We start from the raw sequence: 22262 nt of genomic DNA on the forward strand, positions 1-22262 counted from the left end.
AATCATTGGACTTCCTTAACAACTCCAGTAAGGTTTTACCCAACATTTTCCCATCCCACCCACAAGACATCTCTTTTACTGATCGGCCCGGCTCTGTCCAGTTTATATAATCTGTCTATCGAGTTCAGCCACTCCTGCACTGTAGGGGGTTGTGAACATATCCAGTTATAACAAATTTGCCACCGAGCAGTAAGCATCAAAAGAAACAAAAAACGTTGCTGTGATTGGTCTCTCATCTCACAAACCACAAATAGCACTAAAGCAGAATTCAATGTTATTTCTTCCCCAAATATCCTGTTTAATACATTCTGCACATCTACCCAATACTTAACTAAGCCAGGACAATCCCAGAACATATGAATATCATCCGCATCGATACCTTCACAACGTGGGCATTTCTTCTGAATTCTGCTTATACGGGATAACCTTGCTGGAGTTCAATATACTCTGTGCAATGTAAACAAATGGTTCCTCCTCATTGCCGCAGATTTAACTGTATTTCAGAGAATAGAGCATGATTTTTGCCACATCGCTATTATATCCATATTTGGGAACACCTCTCCCCATTTCTGGAGAGGGAGGGGGGGGGATCCTCCTCAACTGCCTCCATCAAGGCTTGATACCAGACCGCAATTTCCTTAGGTAGAGGTCTTTGAGTTCGTTTCTCGTCCCAGCAAGATCCACCAATTTCTCCTTCTTGTAAAGATTTAATCCAACTAGCTAACTGGTAGTACTTAAATTTAGAGATATCCCTTCCCACTCTCTCCAGAAATGTGGCCCATGGTATCAGATTCGCGCCCTCTATAATCTGTTCCCATTGTAGTATCCCGCTCGCCTTTAGTGGATTTGATAGTTTATCATGAAGGCATACCGGGGTACCAGGTGAGTCCCATATTGGAGCTGAGCCAGAGTAATAAGCTATCCGCAACAGATTGCAAATCTGTAACCAAATTTTACAGGCCTGCCTCAGAATCTTAAGTCTAACTTTTTTGAAAAACTTCGGATGGCCAAATTTGTACAAAAAAAACTCAGCCCCTTCCTCCGCATATGCTGTCAACGCTGCCCACATTGGGGTATATTCTGACTTCTTATCTTAGAGAATTCTACTATTCTTAAATTGAAAAGCCAAATAATACTTATAAAAATCAGGTGTTGCTAGCCCCCCCCGTTGTGCCCAAACAAACGAAGACATGTCTCCCTGCAATTTTGTAAACCACTTGCTCTTAAATTCCAACTGGATAGTATTAAATAGAAAAGTGAATTTTGGCAGAATTATCATTTTCAGGATATTAGATCTACCTATTAAAGACAACGGGAGAGCCGCCCATGTTTTAAGGAGTTTCTTGGCCTCTAAATGTATTTTTTCAAAGTTTATCCTTGCCAAGTCCCCCAGTTCTTTTGTAATCTGGACTCCTAAATATCTAATTCCCCGTTTAACTAGCGGAGATTCATATGACATGTTCCAACACATAATCTCTGTCTTCTCAGTATTGACATTATACCCTGACATTCTACCAAAGCCTTCTATCGCCAATTTTATTGGAGGAAGTGAAAGCGAAAGGTCCCTAGTGTAAATCACAAGATCGTCCGCATATAATGCAACCTTCTTTTCCCAGCTCCTACTCTGAAAGGAAAGAATTTCCCCATTGTTTCTAAGCAGTGTTGCAAGCGGCTCAATATATAGATCAAATAACCAAGGAGTACAGGGGACAACCCTGCCATGTCCCTCTGAAGATAGCTACTTCTTGTGAAAGCACGTCATTAATCAGAATTCTCGCTGTTGGTGACCTATATAGTTCATTAACTGCTCTGATAAAAGTAGTCCCTAATCCAAACCTTTCCATAACCACCTGCAAAAATAACCAGTTTACCTGATCAAATGCCTTGGCTGCATCAAAAGTTATTATTGCAAGGGGAAGCCTCTCTGCTAAAGCCAAATCCATTGCTGCCAGTAAATCGTGCACTAATTCCTGTAACTGTCTACCTTTAATAAACCCTTTCTGGTCTGGATGAACTAGTCCCGGCAAAACCTTCCCCAACCTTTTAGATAACAGACTTGTATAAATGTTATAGTCTGAGTTCAGTAGTGAAATAGGCCGATAAGAAGAGCACTGTGTTGGGTCCTTACAGGGCTTCAAAATCAAACAAATTACTGCCTCCATCCAGGAGCTCGGTGCTTGGCCCCCTTCCAAGAGCATATGATTAAACAATTTCAATAGAACCGGAATTAATTCTTCCCTCAGTGCCAAATATATCTCATTCGGGAGATCATCTGGGCCCGAAGCTTTTCCTCTCTTCAAACCCTTAAAAGTATCAATTAATTCAGACCCAGTTACCTCTCCTTCTAAAATTTGTAACGCTGAGCTCTCCAAACATGGCAGCCTAACCGTAGCCAAGAAATCTCTAACCTGCTCCTCCAAATTCCTCAGCCCATCTGAATACAGATCTTGAAAAAAGGAAACAAAAGCATCTTCTATTTCTGTTCGTTCTACACAAATCTGACCAGTAGCCTTAGATCTAATTGAAGAAATATGTTTCTTTGAGTGGTCAGATTTTACCTTCCAAGCCAGTAACTTACTGCACCCTTCCCCATATTCATAATGCGCGTACTGACTAGCTTCCCATTTCTTTCTTTCTCGAGCCTCCAATAAATACTCTAATTTCAAGTAGGCTTCCTCATGTTGTCGTTCGAGTAACATTAATTGATCCCTATTCCCCGTTTCCTGAAACGGTGAGGAATTCTTCTGTGAATGCTGGCAAGGTCTCTTTGGCCATTTGAATACCTATCCAGCAAACATCTGGGAGCTGCCTGACCTTAGGACAAGGCTAGCTTAAATGACTATCCTATTTCCAAATGTCTCAATTGGTTTTTACTTTCTGTTTGAAGGGTTGTAGGAAAATAATTGGGGTTCATCCTGCAGGTAGAAGCAGGGGACCATGAGTGGGTCTGTGGTGTCATGCCATCTATCTATTCACAGTTGGACAAGAGCAGGGTTTATCTCAGGTTCCAGATGAGGGTGTCAGTTAAGACTTCAGTGAATGGCACAAATAGTTTGGATGATGTCTGTCTAGGTTCTCAAACTTCCATGAGGATGCCTTCTTAATAGAAGGTAACAGTAAATTTAGAACTCCTGCTGCTTGTCTGAAGACTACAGAAAAAGAGGTTGACTGTTTTGTGGAAGAGCTATCAGGAGAAGTGTCCAGTCTACTGACCTCTTGTAGGTCCACATACAAATTGTCTTCATCATATTTTGAGGAAATGTCATCCCCACCATCACCATTGATGCCAAAGCTGGTTGACTCTGGTCAGAGTCTGATCCAAAAAGTTGATGGACTACACAAGAGTGGCTCCAAGGCAAGGGTACTTTCTTAGCAGTCACAGTGTACTGGAGCCGGGTACGTATGAACTGTGTTGAGACACAACTTTGGCTGAGGTAGATTCAAGTGGAAGTCAGATAGGACAATAGGACTGGCATACTTCTCCAGCATTGGCTAGGTCAGTGTCCCCTCAGCAGGAACAGTCATGGATCATGGTGCTGGGCGTGAAGTCACCTCAAAAGTCAGAGCTGAATTCCAAGGTGGATTTAGGAGACACAGACTGGACTGAGGGCAACCAGCCGACAGTAAAACAACCAGAGACCTCCGCGAATACATGAAGCAGAAGATCTGAAGCATTGTCTCTTTAGCAGGATCAATCTGTTGTGGTATTGTCGACAGCCCCGGACATTTGAGGTGCATTAGGATCAGCTGCGGAATCAGATCCTCAGAGTAAGACTGAGACCGAGAACGAATGGCATTTTGGCATCCTCATGATGTTTCAGAAGGAGAGTGGCAAGGCTGGGTTGAGGTACATTTGGACTTGGGCTTTTTGTCTCTTGGATTGTGACAATGACCTGTCATGGGAATGGCCCCCAAGAGTTGGAATGAGAAAGCATCCTCAGCTTTGAGCGGGAGCATACCTTTCATGGTTTCCCAAGGAGTTTTCAGACATAGAGCTAGGCTTTACATTCCTGGATAATCTTTGGGTGCATTAGAGAACACCGTTTGCATGACCTAGTGCCATGACCCTAAACCAAATACCAGACACACACCTCATGGGGATCTATCACAGACATCTATTTGAGAAAATTCTTACAAGGCTTAAAGCCTGTAGTTTTCAGGAGGGTGCACTGCTTCTTGCACACTAAAGAAATTCTGGAATCCTCAACCGATGGGAAAAGCTAGGAGCTAGCTCTCAATCCCCGCATGGAAAGAAAGGAAGTGACTCCAGAGCACTTGGGTGGCGCACCTATGTGGCTCTAACACTTCAGGGGTAGAGGGGAGTCGACACTGAGCCACATGGCTCCATCTAATAGCTGAAAAATATTCTGGATTAAGCATTGTGCCTGGGGATTCTCTGAAGGTGAAGAGTCTGGGGTTGGAAGTACCAATCAGAAACACATTTCTCTGGGGAACTGTTTGCTACCAAGGATTAAACAGAGATTCTCTTAAAACTGTGTTGTGAGTGAAAAAGATTGTGTTTATTAAGGCGGCATGGGTAAACCCCTTCCAAAATTAATGACTCAATTTCTGGCATTTCTTATTTTCTTATCCCTGCTTTCAAACAAATTAATCAAGTCTGAGCATTTCACAAAAAGTAAAATAAAATACTCATCACATTCATTTGAGTTCTCTTAAAATATGAATTTAGCGGTCATGGTGAATTAGTTTTTTGTTCCTTGTGAGCCAATTAGTGTCAAGACTAGCAACCACTACAAAAATCCTAAAATAAATGTTTTACACATTTGAGTTCTTTTACTGTGCTAAACATACATTTGGTGTGTATGATGTCTTATTTCCCTATTGCCTTTTTGCTTTAATAAAACATTTTTTGCTGTTTGACAGCAAGAATACCAATTGTGCTTATTTTTTTGTTTTAACATTTAGTGCTTAGATATCTGCATCTGTTTATATCTCTTACTGACGATCGCAGCCATGCAACGAACAGCTTGATAGCAAGGAGGGTTGCAAACGTAGCACACTATTTTGAAAATTAGAATTTTACCATCAGCCTGCAAAGCAGTGACATCGGTCAAATAGCAGTCACCACAAATGCCTGCCTCAAAGTGTTTCTGCTCAAATGCCTGAAATCTCTGCCATACGCCCACCAATGAAAACAGCAAAACGTATTTTAGCACGTTCAATTTATTTCCCGTTCCACAACGCTTGTATACTTGCCCTCATCCAATGGCAAACAATTCTACAACCCATCCCGCTACTCCAGGGGTTGTAACCTGTGGTCCGTGGCCCACAACTGTTTAGAAACTTAAATAATATTAGTAGATTAATAAAATATATAAACAAACAAAAAACAAAACTGAACATTTTAAAACACTGAAAAAGTGAAGGAATTTGAAGTTGCAGGCTACAGATTAGGTTGGTATCATTGGTGCAATTCGAGAGAGTAGCACAGGCACAACAAACAGTATTATTGAAGAGTGGTGGCCCCATTGGAAGCACTGGTATGCACCAACAAAAAGATGGAATAGAAGCATACAAGAAAGCGACGCCCTAGAACCTAGCATATTGTATTGCCTTTAAAAATAAAACATTTGTAAAGCAGTAACCTTACCAATACAAGTTCAATTTCTGTACATTTTCTGGTTGTCAATTAACGAAATTATTTCAAAATGTGCATATTTGTTTGACGTATAATGTTTCCTGTAGCTTTGTGTGTAGTTTTAGGTTCAAATCGTGGATATTGTTTGGCAGAGGTACTCGGCTTCCAGCAGTGATTCGGTGGTGGGTGCACAGTCAGATCAGAAAAAAGAACCATTGCCCTAGCCCCTTCTTGTATGTTAGATGAGTGGTGTAACGAAACTTGAGCCCCCCCCCCACACTCAGTACATAGAGCCCCCCTTCTGGACTCACGCAGGAGCTCCGAGGTCAGAGTACAGTGCTGAAGGGGCCCCCTGGAGCTCCCCCCCCCCCCCCCCAACCCCACCGCAGGAGCTGCTTGGGCCTTTGTTACACACAGATGCAACATTTTACCATGAAAGGCGCAATTCCGATATTTAGGGAGCAGAGTTACACTCTCAAATTACAGATTAATTTCAATCTGGGGAGGGTGAACGAGAGCTGAGGAAATTGGTTATATTCTGGAACACCCTACCACTCTCTTTGATGGGCCGTTTAAGCATCGCCAAAATGGTCTTTCTCCCAAGATGCCTGTTACAGAACTCCTTGACTATCATTCCTCACAGACTTTGTAGGCAGCTGGACTCTCTCCTTACTTCTCTTTTGTGGGCAGAAAAATGTTGCCCGGTGGACTCTGATGAGACAATAGGAGCAGGGAGGGCTGGGGACCCAGTGGCTGGACTTGTATTATTTTGCTGCACATTTGCAATATGCGGCACAATGGCTGGACTCAGCTGACAACTGGGAGAAAAGCCTACTTTCTGGCACGGTGGACACTCTCCTCTGCCTGATCTCCTTACAGAGGACGCCTGCCTCACAAAGGATGCCCCAGGCACAGTTAGGCAGACTGCAACTCTAGGCACAGCTCCGTACCTACAGCTCTCAGGCGAGCCCCGTTTAATCGAGAACTCCCATTATGGATACTGAGTCCAGTCAGATGCATGATGAATAATATGTACTTTAAATAGTGGAGCGAGGGAGGGTGTGAACTTCTGGGTGAGTTATACCCAAATGAAATCTTCCCCACGTTTGAGGAGGCTCAGGACACTTTCTCCCCTGGACCGGGGCACTTTCGGCATCACAGCAGACTGACAGAAATAGCAAGGGGAACCCGGCCAACCTAGCCAGCAGCCCCTAAAACAACTCATACTCTTGGACTGCTCTTGACCTGCACTCGGGAAGCCATTTGATTTCATTATTATACAAAGCCAGGCGCTCCGATATTGAGCCCCCTCCCCACCCCACCCCCGCCACAGGCTCTCCTGGCCTGAAACCTAGAATTTAATCCCCATATTACTGAAGGGGACTGGACTCGAATCAATACCCTCACGCATACTGTCTCTTGTAATGCCCGATTTAAATTAGTGCATTATAATTTCCTTCACAGGACATATCTCACATCCGGTAGATGACACTGTTAACCTTTCACAATTACACACTGGAGATTATCGAGGGGAAGATTCTCTCAGATATGTTGAATAGTTTTGAATCTGACTATGTGACCCGCTACAGCTTACCTGCCCGCCTATTCTTTGCTGTCTGGTTTATGTAAACATTGAAAAAAAAAAAGTAAAAAAAAAAAAAAAAGACGTCGACTAATATCTTCATTCTGTACACAACTGAAACTTACTGCTGGTGGATGAATACATTTGTGAACACACAGCCATATGCAATGGACAGATCATTGCAAAATGTTCAAACTTATTACATGTGACTGATCGTAACAAAATGAGCACTTTTTTTGCACAAGCACTTTGCATTCATCTCTCACGGAGCACCTTCTGTTCCCTTTTATTTAAAATGATCAATGTTGTTTCTCATGTTGCATGAACCGGTGTCAAAGTAACACATGTATTTATTCATTTTACAGCCTATGTGTATGCGTGGTTGACACAGGGGTCTTTTGACCTGGAGGGAGGATATTCCTCTTAGGACTCCCCTAATGAATATGATGTGCACAAACTACATCCTACAGAACCACTACGGTGTATGCTGTACTCAACCCAGGTTCTGAGGAACAGAGGGTAACCCCATATATTTCCCTGCAGGCCTGCCAGACCGACAGCTAAACTTGTGATCTGTCAGTCACACACACATGTATCAGCAGTGAGCATCGAAACCACTGAGGTAACCGAAAGGTTCAGATGGAAAAAGATATATAACAAATTGAAAACAGGTATTTTTTGCGAACTATTTAGACAAAGTTACAAATTGCCTTTTTCTTCTTAATTTAGACATTTCCCTAAGTGATGTTATTGAAAGGGATTTAGAAATATTTTTGCTAAACAAAATTCTTTACTTGTAAGGTGCTATGTTGAAAAATGTGCATACTGAATACACAAGGCTGCAAAGGTAATCCACTGATATGTGGAACAAAGACATTTGTCAGCAGCACATGTACACAGTTCTTACCTGTGAGCCCTTCTTGCTGCCAGGCAGGTTAATGATAAGAGTCTTCCCTCGGATTCCACAAACAGGCCTGGAGAGAGAGAGAGAAGCAGGCAAGCTGAAGAGGAAGGGTTTAGTTCTTGAATCATTTTAGAAATCATGAGAAGAAAACAGGCGAGAGGGCCATGACTAGAACATTGACTGCTGCAACAGCTGACACAGTTAGCAGTTAACTTTATGTGGCATTACAAGGGGTGACCAAGTTATTTACCTGAAACTGCAGTTTCCGGACACTTTGGGTGTATCTAAGTCACCTCCTCTCCGAACATCCCCTCTTTAAGAAAGTGCTTTACTTACCGAGAACAGGTGGGCGAGATCGTGGGACAGAGCACAGAATGGGTTGTGGAATTGAGTGCCACACGATAGGCTTACGGGATGCAATGGCATGTCAGCTTGTGGTATGGATCATGGCCTTGTTTGCCAAGTTGCGGGCTAGATCATACATGTAATGCCACATAATGAGGTAAATCAGGATGGATTGTAGCACAGGGCTCCAGTTTATCAGGTGAACCATGGAGATGAGTGTTAGATTATGGGATGGACCATGGAAAGGAGTGTTAGATCAGAGGTGGGCCGTGGGATGGTTTTGTGTGGCGTCACATGGTGGACTGAGCACAGAGTGGACTGAAAGGCCATCAGTGGAAAGTCTGTCATTCATTCAGGGACTCTAAAGATCTGCCTCAGAGAACACACAAGGAAAGCAATGCTGATGTAGTGAACATGGGAAAAGCAGAACCTTGTATTAAATACGAGAAACTGGTGCAACATTGATACTCGAACCATGAAAGAGATGGAGCGCCAGTTCATGAGATTCATTGTGCAATTGACTAAGATATCAAGGCCCTCGCAAGTGTACAAGCAGTATATTAGGGAACTCGTCTTATGCTACTTCAGTGCAGAAAGGCTTAATATGTAGGTTGTTTCGCTTCTGCATGGCTCTTGGCTTCCACCGTACAATGGCCAGCATTTTGAACTAACAGGACCACAATTTACCAAATGTTGTCAAGTACCCCACACACCTCTACCATATGTGCAGTTCCTTCCATCATCACCGCCAGGTATCAGACCATGAATATGTGCTCTGGTCCCATCTTGTCTACATCCTAAGATGTAGGGATGATTTGCCTCTGGAGTTTGCCATCCTGTGATACAGAGGTTGCAGACAGGCAGGCTAGGGTGAATTTCCTTATGAGTGAGGCAGGCTATTTTGAAGTAAATCTTTAGATGCCTCTCAGAAAGTTTGGGGAGGCCAGCTAGCATGCATCAAGGTGAGATAGAACCAGAGATTGGACCACTGTTCTGAAATGGCCTGGTGGGATAGTAGCTTTAAGCTTCCTTTAGATGTAGAGCTGGAAAGAGGCAATTTTGGATTTGTGGGATTGAATAGTTACTTTCTGGTCAGTGATAAATTAGAATGGTTAAGCTGAAAGGACCGATGTGGTGAAATGCCATTAGATGTTTTTGTGTGGCTTTCCAGTAAATTTGTAAGAAGCTGCAGATGTCTCTACTGCTTAGAAAGAGCAGTAGCCTACTCTCTTTTCCGGTATTAAGCAAGAGCAAAACGTCATTGGAGGGTCTAACTTGCTAGGTAACAAAAATTCTAAGTTCAAAATGAAGCAAATTCTTGTTGTTGTCAGAGGATTTAAGTTGCAAGTTAACAAGAAAATTTTAGCTCCGAAAAGTGGGACTTCTTGTGCAATGTAATGCAAATGCACCCTATAATTGGATTTAAATGAAATCTGCATATTATTGGTAGCCACAAGCTAGCTTCAGAATAAGAGATGCAAGATCTCTCCTTCCTATCCCCAAGACAAAGCATGTTAGTGCTTGTTGTCTGTGACCCTGGGCATTAAAACACACTGGCTCGGTGAGTGTTCTGTGTTCTCCGCACTCTGGAGATGGGCCAAGGGTTATTTCCTCTTCCAGAAAATTAAACTCTAAAAACATCAGTGGTTGAAAAAAGAACACTCTGCTTGATCTTTCATTCAGGAGTATATTTGGCACTGTGACTCAGGAAGTCTGGTAAAACATGGTCTACACCAGGGGCCTCCAACGAGTAGCTCGGGGGTTACTGGTAGCTCACCAGAACCCTAGAAGGTGCTCTCAGAGCGGAAATAGAGCCCAGTACCATTTCCAGAGGGTCTGTGCATTTTAAAGAAGTCCTACGTCGCTGGAGCAGTAGAGGAGAGATTGTACTTGCAAGGATGAAGTGCTGGAGGCCGGAGCTACTTGGAACCCGAGGATCCCTTAGAGCAGGAGTCAACACGCCTTGGTTGCTGTAAGAGTTGCGGTGCACATGGGCATTGTCCTGCAAGGAGAGGCAAAGGCTCACCTTCTCCCAAGTTGGAGAGTAGGTAGAGAGGACCAAGGGGACCCATCAGAACCACCATCTGTGTTGGAGATTCTTCCTGGAGCTGGAACTAACTAATGAAGTGTCAGCCAAAGCCTGTGGTGTCCCCTAGCACAAAGAACCACTGCAATATGTCTATCATTTAGTTATCAACCTGAAATGTATTTTCTAACTGTGAGGGAAGGCAGATGGCCACAAGGAAGATACCATAGGCTGACACAGTATATGTTTGAGTCTTATTATGACACCCGGTCATTGGTTTGTCAGCCCACTACTCTAAGCGTCTTGAGGTGAGCAGTGCCACCCTCTTTAATATGCACAGATCCTCTGGAAATGGTACTGAGCTCTATTTCAGCTCTGAGAGCTACTTCTAGTGTTCTGGTGAGCTACTTGTTGGAGACCCCTGAGCTACAGGTTATGACCAGGAGATCATTAATAAAGCAAAGATCAAACTCGAAACAGGGGTGCACTAGTGGAACTAAGAGAAACAGAAATATATGAAAGGAGTAAATTGATTCCTCACAAAATATACCAATGATAGGTTTTTACAGGAACATCCTGAATAAACATTGGACTATCATATATGTTGATTCAGATCTTCAAGGTTGCATTGCATATACTACTACGATATCATATGCCAAGATGAGCTTGACTGGTGGTAACAACACAAGGAGTCACCTTGAGAACAAGAAACTAAAGAATGTTCAACACGAAAACAGCTGCTTTCTTCATGTACAAAATTCAAGATCTGTAATTTAGGAGTTAATAACTGGGAGTAGTACTGAGGATCCACATCCTAACTCCAAACACCAAATATGTGATTAGAACCATTATTAACTGATTTTTCTGGTATATATTTTAGCACGTCCATGTCAATTTATTGACTTTGGTAGCACAATCAAAACAATGAAAATTAACATATTACAAAATGTAAAGAAAACTGACAAAATAGACCCGAATTATACTTCTGCACTAATTTCATGGCCAAGCACCCTAATGAGCCATCTCTCATTAAAGTACTGGGCCTGTATAAGCATCACAAATTGAATTCAGGTGGTAGCAGGGAACTGCGATTACAACATATAAAAAGTTAGACTGTTCTACAATTAGGTACTAAGACACAAAGATGTCTGAACACAGAAGAGAGACTACATATATTTCTGTGAGTTAATGGTATAAGCAGACACCACAGATTGTATATGAAAACAGGACATTAGATGGTGGATGCACATGGTTTAATAATAATAAAGTTTCTGTCTAATTAAAGACTCCTTCGATCTTCAAGGATATTCCTTGTTAGATTTATCTAATTGACCATATTCGAAATAACATCGAGACCCAAGGTTATGACACCTCTTTAGTTTCTTTATTATTATTTAATATCTCAGAGTGTTTAAATTGCCTATCTTCCAAAATCAACATAATGAAAACAAGCATGTTTTGTATATCGAGGTGAACCGGCGTACAATTTTAGTACATGCTCCTCTCACACCTCTGTGTCACTACAATTTGTGTTTCTTTGAAGATTAAATAACAGCTACACTAACTTCCGAAAACTTTTAGAGTCCTTAACATCAATTACTTTCGACGTAAACACCCACCATTTTTAATTAAACCTTGTTTCTTTTGATTGATTAAGATATTTAAGTCCTAGTGATCATATATGTAACTATGTAATGCTAACTTGTTTTTTCCTTTAGGAAACTACTTTGCTTAACTTTATATTTTCTATCACACACAGGATTAAGAGATGCTATTCTTTTTTTTAAACCATCCTTCTTTGTCACTGAAATTTAAATAAAAATATATCTCCATCATTTTTTGCTAATACATATCAACTGCAATCCATCTAGCTAATTTGACACATTCACGTTGAGCTCTCAAAAAGTCATATGCCTGCTTCAACCCAGGCCCATACTTCATCATCTGCTGTTAAGCCTTGGCATCTAGCTATTTTAACATTCAACTTTAGGTTTCCCAAATCCAACTTTCAAACCGACTTTACCTGGTTAGTCGAAATTGCCTTTATAGGTAAATTATTATTACTCGCTTAAGGATGAACTGCAATACTACTAAAACACTCATTCTCAAACTTCATTTATAAGAGATATGACTATGTGCACACCAGCGGGGCCCTGGGCCAGAACCCATGTCCTTTGGCTTTCATGCGCTTGCCATATGCTTCTAGAATAGCTGTATATCTAAGGGAGGCAGGTATACATTTAATTATCATCAAACTACCCCATGTTTTGCATTCATAAGGCTGTGGGACTCAGTATGTTGTTTTCTGGGAAATATTGTATAAACCATTGCATCCACAGAAGCGGGTCTATTTGAAAAAATGACAAAGGTGGTGCTGGTAAAAACAAGGTTAAAGCTGCTTGCCCTAAATAAGGTTTGTACCAAAAAACACACAAACAACTTCTTTGGTCTGAAACGTCAAAAAGTGTAAAACCCAAATTACAACTAATAAATACCACTGAGGGTATGTGATTCAAGAGAAGAAGTAGAAGTAATGGTCAAATTAACTAATACTCCAAAACTTGATATTGAGCCGCAGAGGGTACAAGAGAATCCCATGGTGGAATGTTTTGTAATAGCTGAAAATAATAACGTTTATGACACATCATTAAACAACACTTGTGTGCTAAGGAGCTGGGACAAGAATACTATAAATGGGGAGGGGATGGGGATTGCTGAATCCTTTAGTGATCATAGTAATTCAGACTTGTATCCTTAATGCAATATAAATCAACCTTTCATCTGTGTTAGAGAGCAGCATGCTAGACATGTCATCTAGGCATGTTTCTTACTTCAACTATTCACTGCTTTTAATCCAACTAACAACCGCCAGCCCACTGGCTGGGTAGCGTACGGGCTTGTGCGCGAACAATATCTCTTCCCCACTCTGTTATGCTTCAATACCTACTTTGACAAGTGGTAACTGACAGCACAGTTATTCTGTGGGTTTCTTGTATTTTCTCAATGAGTGGATCTAGCAGTAAAGTGTCATGGGTTGGATAAGGCCCTCATGCCTCACCATTGTACCACCTATTGCTGGCTTCTAGCTGGGCCAGCGAACTGAGGAACGTATACCACTCTCCCCGGTGGACCTTTCAAATTGACACCTTCCAAGTTGCTTGTCAGGACACTTTGCAGTTGCTTGTCTTTGGCCACAGTTTCCTTTATTAGTTTTCTGTAAACTAATCACTGGTTACACTTATTACGCTTACCATCACTCAGTTATTACCTCTGTTGGCAATATTAAGGCTAACTAAATATAAAAAGGTTCCGTTTTCACAGGCTCAGTAATCACTTGATGTTGTTCTTACTGTCAATTATGTTTGTTCTTCTCTTAAGGAAGACAGGTTAACTGCTCTCTTTCCTACATCCTTCCCCAACTCCTTTAATTTGTGTAAGTATTCCTTATTTATATTGTGCCTTATTCTAACCTGGGCATCCCGGTGTATCAGCATGTATACCTTTGGCTGCATTTTGTCTGATTTCTTATGTTGGTGAAGAGAGATGCAGGAAAGGAGAGGGTCTGCTTTAAAATGAAACATCATAATCTTGCGAAGGAACGCAAGCATCGTTTATAATGTGTGGATATTAGCTGCAGCACTATTCTGGCATGCCATCAGACCAGTGGTGTGCAGAATTACATAAGTATGCATCCTCACAGTGACTCTCTCATGGTTAAAGACTTTTATTTTATTGATATGCACATCTGGAACTTTTTTCTAAGTGCACAATTGTGAGTGACAAAATATTTTTTGATATGAATGGTTTTTATGATGAAACTCGTCGCAAATGATGAATTAATAATGTTGCACTTGAAATTATTTCTATAGGATGTGTAGAAGTCGGTTTATTAATGTAATTTAGTTCTGTTACATTTCTACAGAGACACCATTTTCATTCATAATGATGCTGTTTCGGTGCTCTGTTCATCTTGCTCCTGCTCAATAACAACCCCAAGCTATGGTATCCTGAGTGTCTTCTCGCCCTCACAGTCTTCCTAGAGCACAGGACACTGTGATGTAAATGGGTATTTTCCTTAGAGAGCATGTATTGTGAATGAAGCTTCCTTTAAGTACGGGATGTTTGAATCTCAAGGACACTTCCACCTGTAGTTCCGATGTGGGCCTGTGAGAATAAACTGATGTAAGGGTCTTTGTCTGGAAAAAGTTTCATATTGGACTGTGCATCTTCAGACAGCTGGAGCAGTTCTTAAAAATGGGCTAGTATTATGTGTTAATCTGTGTTCTGATTTGCCCTATATGTGTTATCATTAGTCATGCCATGCTGAATTTGGAGTTTTTGCTTATAAAATGCATATGAATACCCTGTGGTTTGGTGGGGGGGGAGGGAAGCCATGATTTTTGGTTCTCCTCTAGGGATGCTGTCTGTTCCTCTAAGGATTTTTGATGATTATTGGCATATGTTCTACATTTCTCTGCAATGTGTAAGTGGAGATTTTTGTAATTAAACCCTTCAACTTTTCTATGATCTAGAACTCAGTAATTGAGTGGTCCCAGTCACTATTTTATTACTCTGATAAGTTAATGTTCACTCTGATGTTGCGGAGTCTGTTCTTTAACGCTGTTGTTTGGAGCAGAAACTCTGAAGATAATATTTTGGACTGTCTGAAATTTGAGGGTTCGGGGTTCTGCTCCCACACAAACTACAGCCTCACTTAAAGGAAGGCCAATTATGTTTTTAGGTGTGGTTTGAGAGAGGAGCTGTCTGCCAGACACTTTTCCCGATTAGGTGAAATAAACATAAAATACGTTTTCCAGCCACCCTGAGGATTATTACTTTCTCACCTCACGCTATTGGCATTTTTTGTGTACCATTCTGCAATCTAGTAAGTGATTGCACTGGAATTCACGGCTAACTATTTCACATGTACTATTTCTCATATTTCTCATTCAATCTTCAAGCTGTTTGTTGATTTCAAGTCTTTACGCCCTATATGCATGCATTGCAGAACATTATCGTTTTTACCTACTTTTCTCAGCCTGGTCAACCCAATAGGGCAGGCTTTAATGTGATAAACAGCATTACTTCATCAAATACAATGCAAATATCGGTTGTGAATGAATGCGCTGACATACCTCAGCACATTTTGGCCGGACGTATTGGCTTTGCCAGTGCTTGCTATTTTTTCCTGTGGTTTTAATAGCATGTGATGAGGACAGCAAATATGTTCTACAGCAGATGCTCACTTCAAAGCGTAATCATTCTGCAGTGTTCAGCAGAGGGTAAATCACCCTGGCCTGATGCCCACTGCAGCCAAAAAGGCAAATACTCCCACAGAATTGAGAAAGCATCACCGTGAACAATTTTCAAAGATAAAGTCTTCATTCAGCTGACCTTTTGATGACTGGTAAGTCATCATCTGCTGTCTCTGCTCCCCGAGTTGGCGGAGAAGCCTGGGGATTCGAGGAGTAAGACAGAGTAAAAAAGTAAACGAGAGAGAGACGGGTGGGGTGAAAGGAGAGATCGCCCACACTGACCTGCCCACACCCAGGCACATTCAGACCCACACACACACACAGCCACCTATCAATCACCCAAAGGCATCCACTCCCATACAGATCATCACATCAATTAGCACAGTTGTGTTCATCAGCACATCCATGTAAGGACATTTATCTATCCATTCACTCATCTACTCAACCATATCCTTTCATCTATCACTGCACAAACTCAATAATTCAGTCATGCACCCACCCACATTCGTGTCCTTCATCCTAAATGTAAATGGTTTAAGGATGTTTGCCATACACAAAACGACGCTATATCGTGGCTTTTGAACATTTTAGCTTTACTAATGAACTATTTCCCATTTTTATCCGTTTCTAGTATTCCTCACATATTACGCATTTGTTTTTTTAACAACAGGGTTTTAAATCAATCTGATTTGCTAAGTTTTTGCTTTAATCTCTTATTTTGTGTATGTGTGTAAATTTTACGTTTTTTAAACTACATTCATGCATTGTTGGTTTGTTCTGCACATCACCAGTGGGCTCCTTCTCTAGGGGTTCTCAGACTGCTCTATCAAGTGAGAGAAAAATTGCCCTCATTGAAACCTGGTCATTTTTGAGGACTTGTCTAAGGATCACTGCTTAAAAGGAATCCCCCATTTCAAGGAAGATAAAAAATATATCGGCCAGTAGAACATAAACCTCACGCACCACTGTATGAGATCAGGCAGTTTATGAAGGAGATTCTTGTAGACATTCCAATGGCCAAGGTAATGTAGTTCCACAGAGTACGAGCCTGTCCAGAGTCAAGAATTCAGGACCTTGGGTACACATACTTGGGCATTTATTGATGCAGCACTATACTAATATTTTACCTGCATAGGTACAAAGCGGCTTTTGTAGCAAAACAGATGTACCCATAGGATAACAGGACCTTGAAATCTGGTTTCAATAGCAGACTAGAATCTCTTCGAAAAACTCAGGCCTCACATAAGAATGAGGTATCTGCACCTAAATGCGCCAAATATCTCCAAGAATATATCAAACATTGTCATCCAATCCTCTCTGCTTGGCCAGAAAAAACTACTAGTCAATACCAAAAGTGGAAGCTAAAGCATCAGCGATGATCGCTTGGTGGTAACCACAATAAGCTACGGAACACCTTAGCAGAAGACATCCACAAAGGGAAGGAAGTGAAGCAGAAGGGAGCAGGTTACGGAGGGGCCACGTTATCTAGGGTGTGCAGGGCTTCTTCAAGGTTCCAAGGCATATTCCTAAATATAATATGAAGAACATGAACTGCATTTGGTAGCTCAACGGGCAGGAGGTGGTAGAAGCACAGACTCACAGCATAGATGGAACAAATGTCCTTAGATTCCGAAAGAGGTTTGCAGAGTTCCAGTGTGTTTTGTGAAGTGATTCAAGTGGCATATGTCTAACATGAACTGCAGGAACCTAATTGTATGTTTGGATGTGATTCTGCAAGTGAAGTCAGTGGAATATTATCTCTTCACCCCAAAAAACTGCCATCTCCTGGCCTGCACAACCTCAGAAACACACTGTTAATAAGCTGCCTGTTCGAAGTGGCCCTTTCTGCAGCGTTAACCCCAATTATTTTGCCTTTCTACTATTTTTCTGACCCTATTTTTATTGGCTTTAGGACTCTGGACAATTTACCACTGCTAATCAGTGCTAAAGTGCATTTGCTCTCTCCCCTAAAACGTGGTATGATTGGCTTACAGCTGTTTGGCTTATTTAATTTACCTGTGAGTCCCTTGTAAAGTGGTGTACCATATACCCGGGGCCTTTAAATTAAATGCTACTAGTCGGCCTGCATCACAGATTGCACCACCCACAGAAGTAGTCTTTCAAACCTATCTCTGGCCTGCCACTGCAGTCCATGCATGCACAGTTTAGTGCCACACTGACTTGGCAAGTGAAACTGCTTGCCAAGGCCTGAACACCCTTTTTACTACACCCAAGTCATCCTTAAGGTAGGCCCTAGACAACCCTAAGGGCAGGGCGATATGTATGTAAAAAGTAGGACATATATTCTTTTGTGTTACATGTCCTAGTAGTGACAAACCGTCTATTTTGTTTTTCACTGCTGTGAGTGCTGCTCCTCTCATAGGTTTGCATTGGGAATTCCCTTAGATATGTCTAAGTGGTAACATCTGATCTGTAAGGAGTAGTGTGGGCACGTTTGGGATGATAGTGAGAAATTATGCTTACTGGTGTAGGTGTATTTTACATTACTATTTTAGAAATGGCACTTTAAGAAAGTGGGCATATATCTGTGCTTATAACTCTGGTGCTTTGCAGCCTGACTCCAATCCACTTCTATGCAGAGTGACAGCTCCACTTTCGTGCATACTCTCCAGACAGCCATCCATCAGGGAGGGTTAGGCATGACAGGGTTACATCTATGTTCATCTAGATACTGATGATCTTCCTGGGCTGAGGAGAGGGAGGGTCATTCACACCTTACATGTGAATAGGCTGTGTCCTGCCTTCAAACAAAGGACTTGTTTATCCCCTACTGATGTCTGGAGCCAGAGTAAGGGAAAAGGGGAAATTCTTGGAACTGGTCAGATCTTGCTCGAACATTCTCCCACCTTCTAGAAACTGAGCACCTGGAGTAGAAGTACAGGGGTGCTCGTCCCATGATATTTAGAGCTCTTTTGGAACTGGGTGTGAACCTCTGTCAGAAGGACTGCTAGGCTGCAAAAGGGACCCATCTGGACTGCTCTCCTTTTGTTGCCCTGCTGCTTGGTGGCACTAAGGACTCATATGGATTGCTTTTTTGCTTGCCCTGCTCACAGCTGCTCCTTGAGTGTGAGTCACCAAACCCTATGGGACAGCCAGGAGGAACTGCCAAATAGCCACTTGCTTCATTGTGCTGGCGTGCCTGACCCCTTCCTGTCCCTCAAGTGCCTTCCAAGGAGCCCAGCGTGTGGGGAAGCGATGTTTCTAGCTTCTTGGCATTTTCTACAATCAGCGCAGGAGAAGCGCTGTATCCTCCTCTTAGAGCAAGAGGAGCATCTTCATTTTTGTTTGCAATTTACCTTTGTGCCCGGTGAGCAATGTCATCTGTATTTCCCCTCTGCTGAGCGCATGTTGAGCACTTTATTTGTCTCCTTGGGTATAAGGAGCGTTTCCTATTATTTACAGTAGCACCTGGCAATCACTTCACTTTTCCCCTGTATCTCCAGGAGTGCACAGTAAGCGTTTCCTTGATCAGTACTCCCCAAACCATAGCGATGCATGCTGAAGCACATTTGGGCCCGATCAGTGCACGTTGGGCAGTATCTGTGAAGCACATGTCAGCGCGCCAGCTTCTCCCTCAGAGGCACGCTTCCCCGAGCCAGGAGAAGCACAGATGCACAAAAAGAACCTCTGGCCACACGGGGCAGGTTGCCCAGCAACGCGAGACACTCTGCTGGTATCAGGGGGTGGTTTTAGCTGCCAACACCTCCACATCGCTCAGGAGAGCTGTTTCTCGGGTGCACGCAGCACCTGATTGTAGGTCCTGTGATCAGGCTGCTTCACCTTGCACTCACAGGCGGCCACCTCAACACCTACTGGGGTGAGGGACCCACAGAGGTCCACGAGCTTTGGCCTACAGTGTATGTGTATCCTGTTCCCTCAAGTTGGATTGTACCGTAATGGGGGAGCCTGGAAACCACTGTAGCTCTACGGGTGAAGTCCTGGGCTGAGGCCACCAACCAAATCTTGTTCATCCAGGAGCACTGTGCAAAGGAACATTACCATATTATCCATATCCACCTGGGTCCTACCTTTCTGTCACTACCAGACTCTCTTAGGAGTACCACATCCCTGCTAGTAGGGGCCAGTGGTCCCCGTAGCTGGCTGGGCTCAGTTCTACTGGTGCACCAATCATGATACTTGATGATTTGTGGACTTTTTTTTTGGGGTGGGGGGAGATAATCGGTAATTGATATGTGCTTCCTGACTGATCTGCTGCAGATTTCTCATGATATATGCTTACACTGACAGCATACCAACCTACTATTCAGTAACTACACAAAATGCATAGTATTTATGATTTATTTCAGGTTGTGGTCTATGACATATATGCCAATATAGCAGTATATTTTTATACATTTTGTGTGGGGCCTCTTTTGTGGTGAATATATTTTGTCAGTGTTGTGAGTGTGTAGTAAAAATGCTTTACACATGACCTCACGATAAACCTGACTGCTCTGTATCAAGCTACCAGGGGGTGAGCATGTGTTATCATTGGTGTGTAACTTTCTCACCCTGACTAGAGTGGTAAGTTCTGCCTGGCTTATGTGCAAGCCCTAGCAAATGCCATAAAACCTTTTTATCCCCAAAAGGTGGTTCCAGTTGAAGGCAGCCAATATTCACCACAAGCATCAGACCTGCGTGCAGATGTTTGACTAACAACTGAGTCAGGATTTAGAAGGAGGAGGGATGCTGAACTGAGTCAAGAAGTTATGAATCCAATGCAGCTAGATACCTGTGACTAGTTTGAGGTAGTTAACACAGTAAGTTGTATTGACGCTGGGCAGGATTTTATGACTGTCGTACAGGCCTAAAGTACAGGCTATGTACCTTCGGTAACAAAATATCTGGTAGAGACATATTCAAGTTGTAGATTCCTTATCTTAGAATTTCTCCCAGGCGTCAGACTGGATCTGTAGATTTGTCTTCGAGCAATATTCTTGCGCGTCGGTAGGTGGTATCGGTCGACTCAGCGGGCGTCGTTGGCATCATAGTCGCCGTGATGACGTCGGGTACATAGACGCCGCCTCAGCGCAGCAACTTAAGTTTCTTTTAATGACTTTCCATGCCAAAGCACAGAGCCGCAAAGAACACCGAGATTGGAGCGCCATAGCTGAGGACCTGAAGGGGGAATCCCTGTCCCTAGAAATCAGTTCGGAGGATGGGTGAGTCGGTAAGGAATCTGCAGCTAGAATATGTCTACTAGATATTTCATTACCGAAGGTAAGTAACCTGTACATCTCATAGAGACTTCTAGTTGAAGATTCCTTACCTTAGAATAGATACCAAAGCAATGCCATCTCGGTGGTGGGCTGCAAACCAAGATCATACTAGGAAGTCCTGCAGGACCGAACGACCAAAGTGGCCGTCCCGACGGACCTGACTGTCCAGGCAGTAGTGGTTAGCAAACGTGTGCAGGGACAACCACATAGCTGCCTGGCAGATATCCAGGACAGGAACACCGCGTGCCAACACAGTGGAAGCATCAGTTGCTCTAGTGGAATGAGCACGCAAGCACTCAGGGGGTTGCTTCTTGGCCAAAGCGTAGCACATCTTGATGCAAAGAAGTACCCATTGAGAGATGGTAAATTTTTGCACCGCCTTCCCTTTTTTTCGCACCCACATACCCGACAAAGAGTTGATCGTCTTTTTGGGTCCTGACGGGTGAGTCCCTCCTCTTCATGGGAAGGATGTGGGGATGCGTAGAAAGAAGGCAGGGTGATGCCATGGCCTACATGAAAAGGCATAACCACCTTTGGAAGGAAGGAAGACTTAGTGCGCAACACCACTTTGTCAGGGTGCACAGACAAGTATGGAGGTTTGGACGAAAGGGCCTGAAGCTCACTTACCCTGCGAGCAGAGGTGATGGCAACAAGAAAGACAGTTTTGAAGGTGAGGAGCCGTAAGGGACAATTGTGCATCGTCTCAAAGGGAGTACACATTAACTAAGTAAGGACAAGATTGAGGTCCTGATCAGGTAACCTAGGAAAGGCCAAAATGGCAGATAAATACCATTTAAGGGTGCCCAAAGCAGAGAATTGCTGGGCTAAAGAAAGAGTGAACAAAAGATCCTCGGATAGAAGGGCAGAGAGGGGATCAACAGATTTGTTGGTGCACCATGCCACAAATGTATGCCAACGACAGGTGTATACAGTTTTGGTGGAGGGATGCCTGGCTGCCAAGATAACATCACAGACTTCGGGTGGAAGATCAAAAGTCGTCAACTGTTGCCGCTCAATCTCCACGCATGAAGGCGGAGATTGGACAGGTTCCGGTGAAGAACCGTCCCTGTTGCTGCGACAGAAGATCCGCCCAAAAAGAAGGCAGTCTGAGTGGAGGATCAATGGCCATGCTCAATAGCTCTGGATATCAGACTCTCTGTGTCCAGTCTGGAGCCACCAACATGACCTGAGCCTGGTCGTTCCTGATCTTCTTGAGAACTCTGGGCAGAAGTCTATAGGCAGAAAGGCGTAAAGGAGGCCGGAGTTCAACTCGAGACGAAAAGCATCTCAGAGCGAGTGCCGCCTTGGAAA

At 42.9% G+C, this 22262-nt stretch overlaps 1 protein-coding gene across 14 annotated transcripts in view; it reads right to left on the bottom strand.

Moving 5' to 3' along the window:
* GPHN (gephyrin) overlaps positions 1-22262 on the bottom strand; it is a 1323901-nt gene that overhangs the window by 489703 nt on the left and 811936 nt on the right. For all 14 annotated transcript variants that reach the window (XM_069208894.1, XM_069208895.1, XM_069208892.1 and 11 more), the window contains exon 6: positions 8089-8155. In XM_069208894.1, coding sequence (XP_069064995.1) covers positions 8089-8155 — 67 coding nt within the window. The remainder of the gene's footprint in view (positions 1-8088; positions 8156-22262) is intronic.

This window comes from Pleurodeles waltl, chromosome 9 (genome assembly GCF_031143425.1).
Source record: "Pleurodeles waltl isolate 20211129_DDA chromosome 9, aPleWal1.hap1.20221129, whole genome shotgun sequence".
In the NCBI taxonomy this organism is placed as follows: Eukaryota; Metazoa; Chordata; class Amphibia; order Caudata; family Salamandridae; genus Pleurodeles; species Pleurodeles waltl.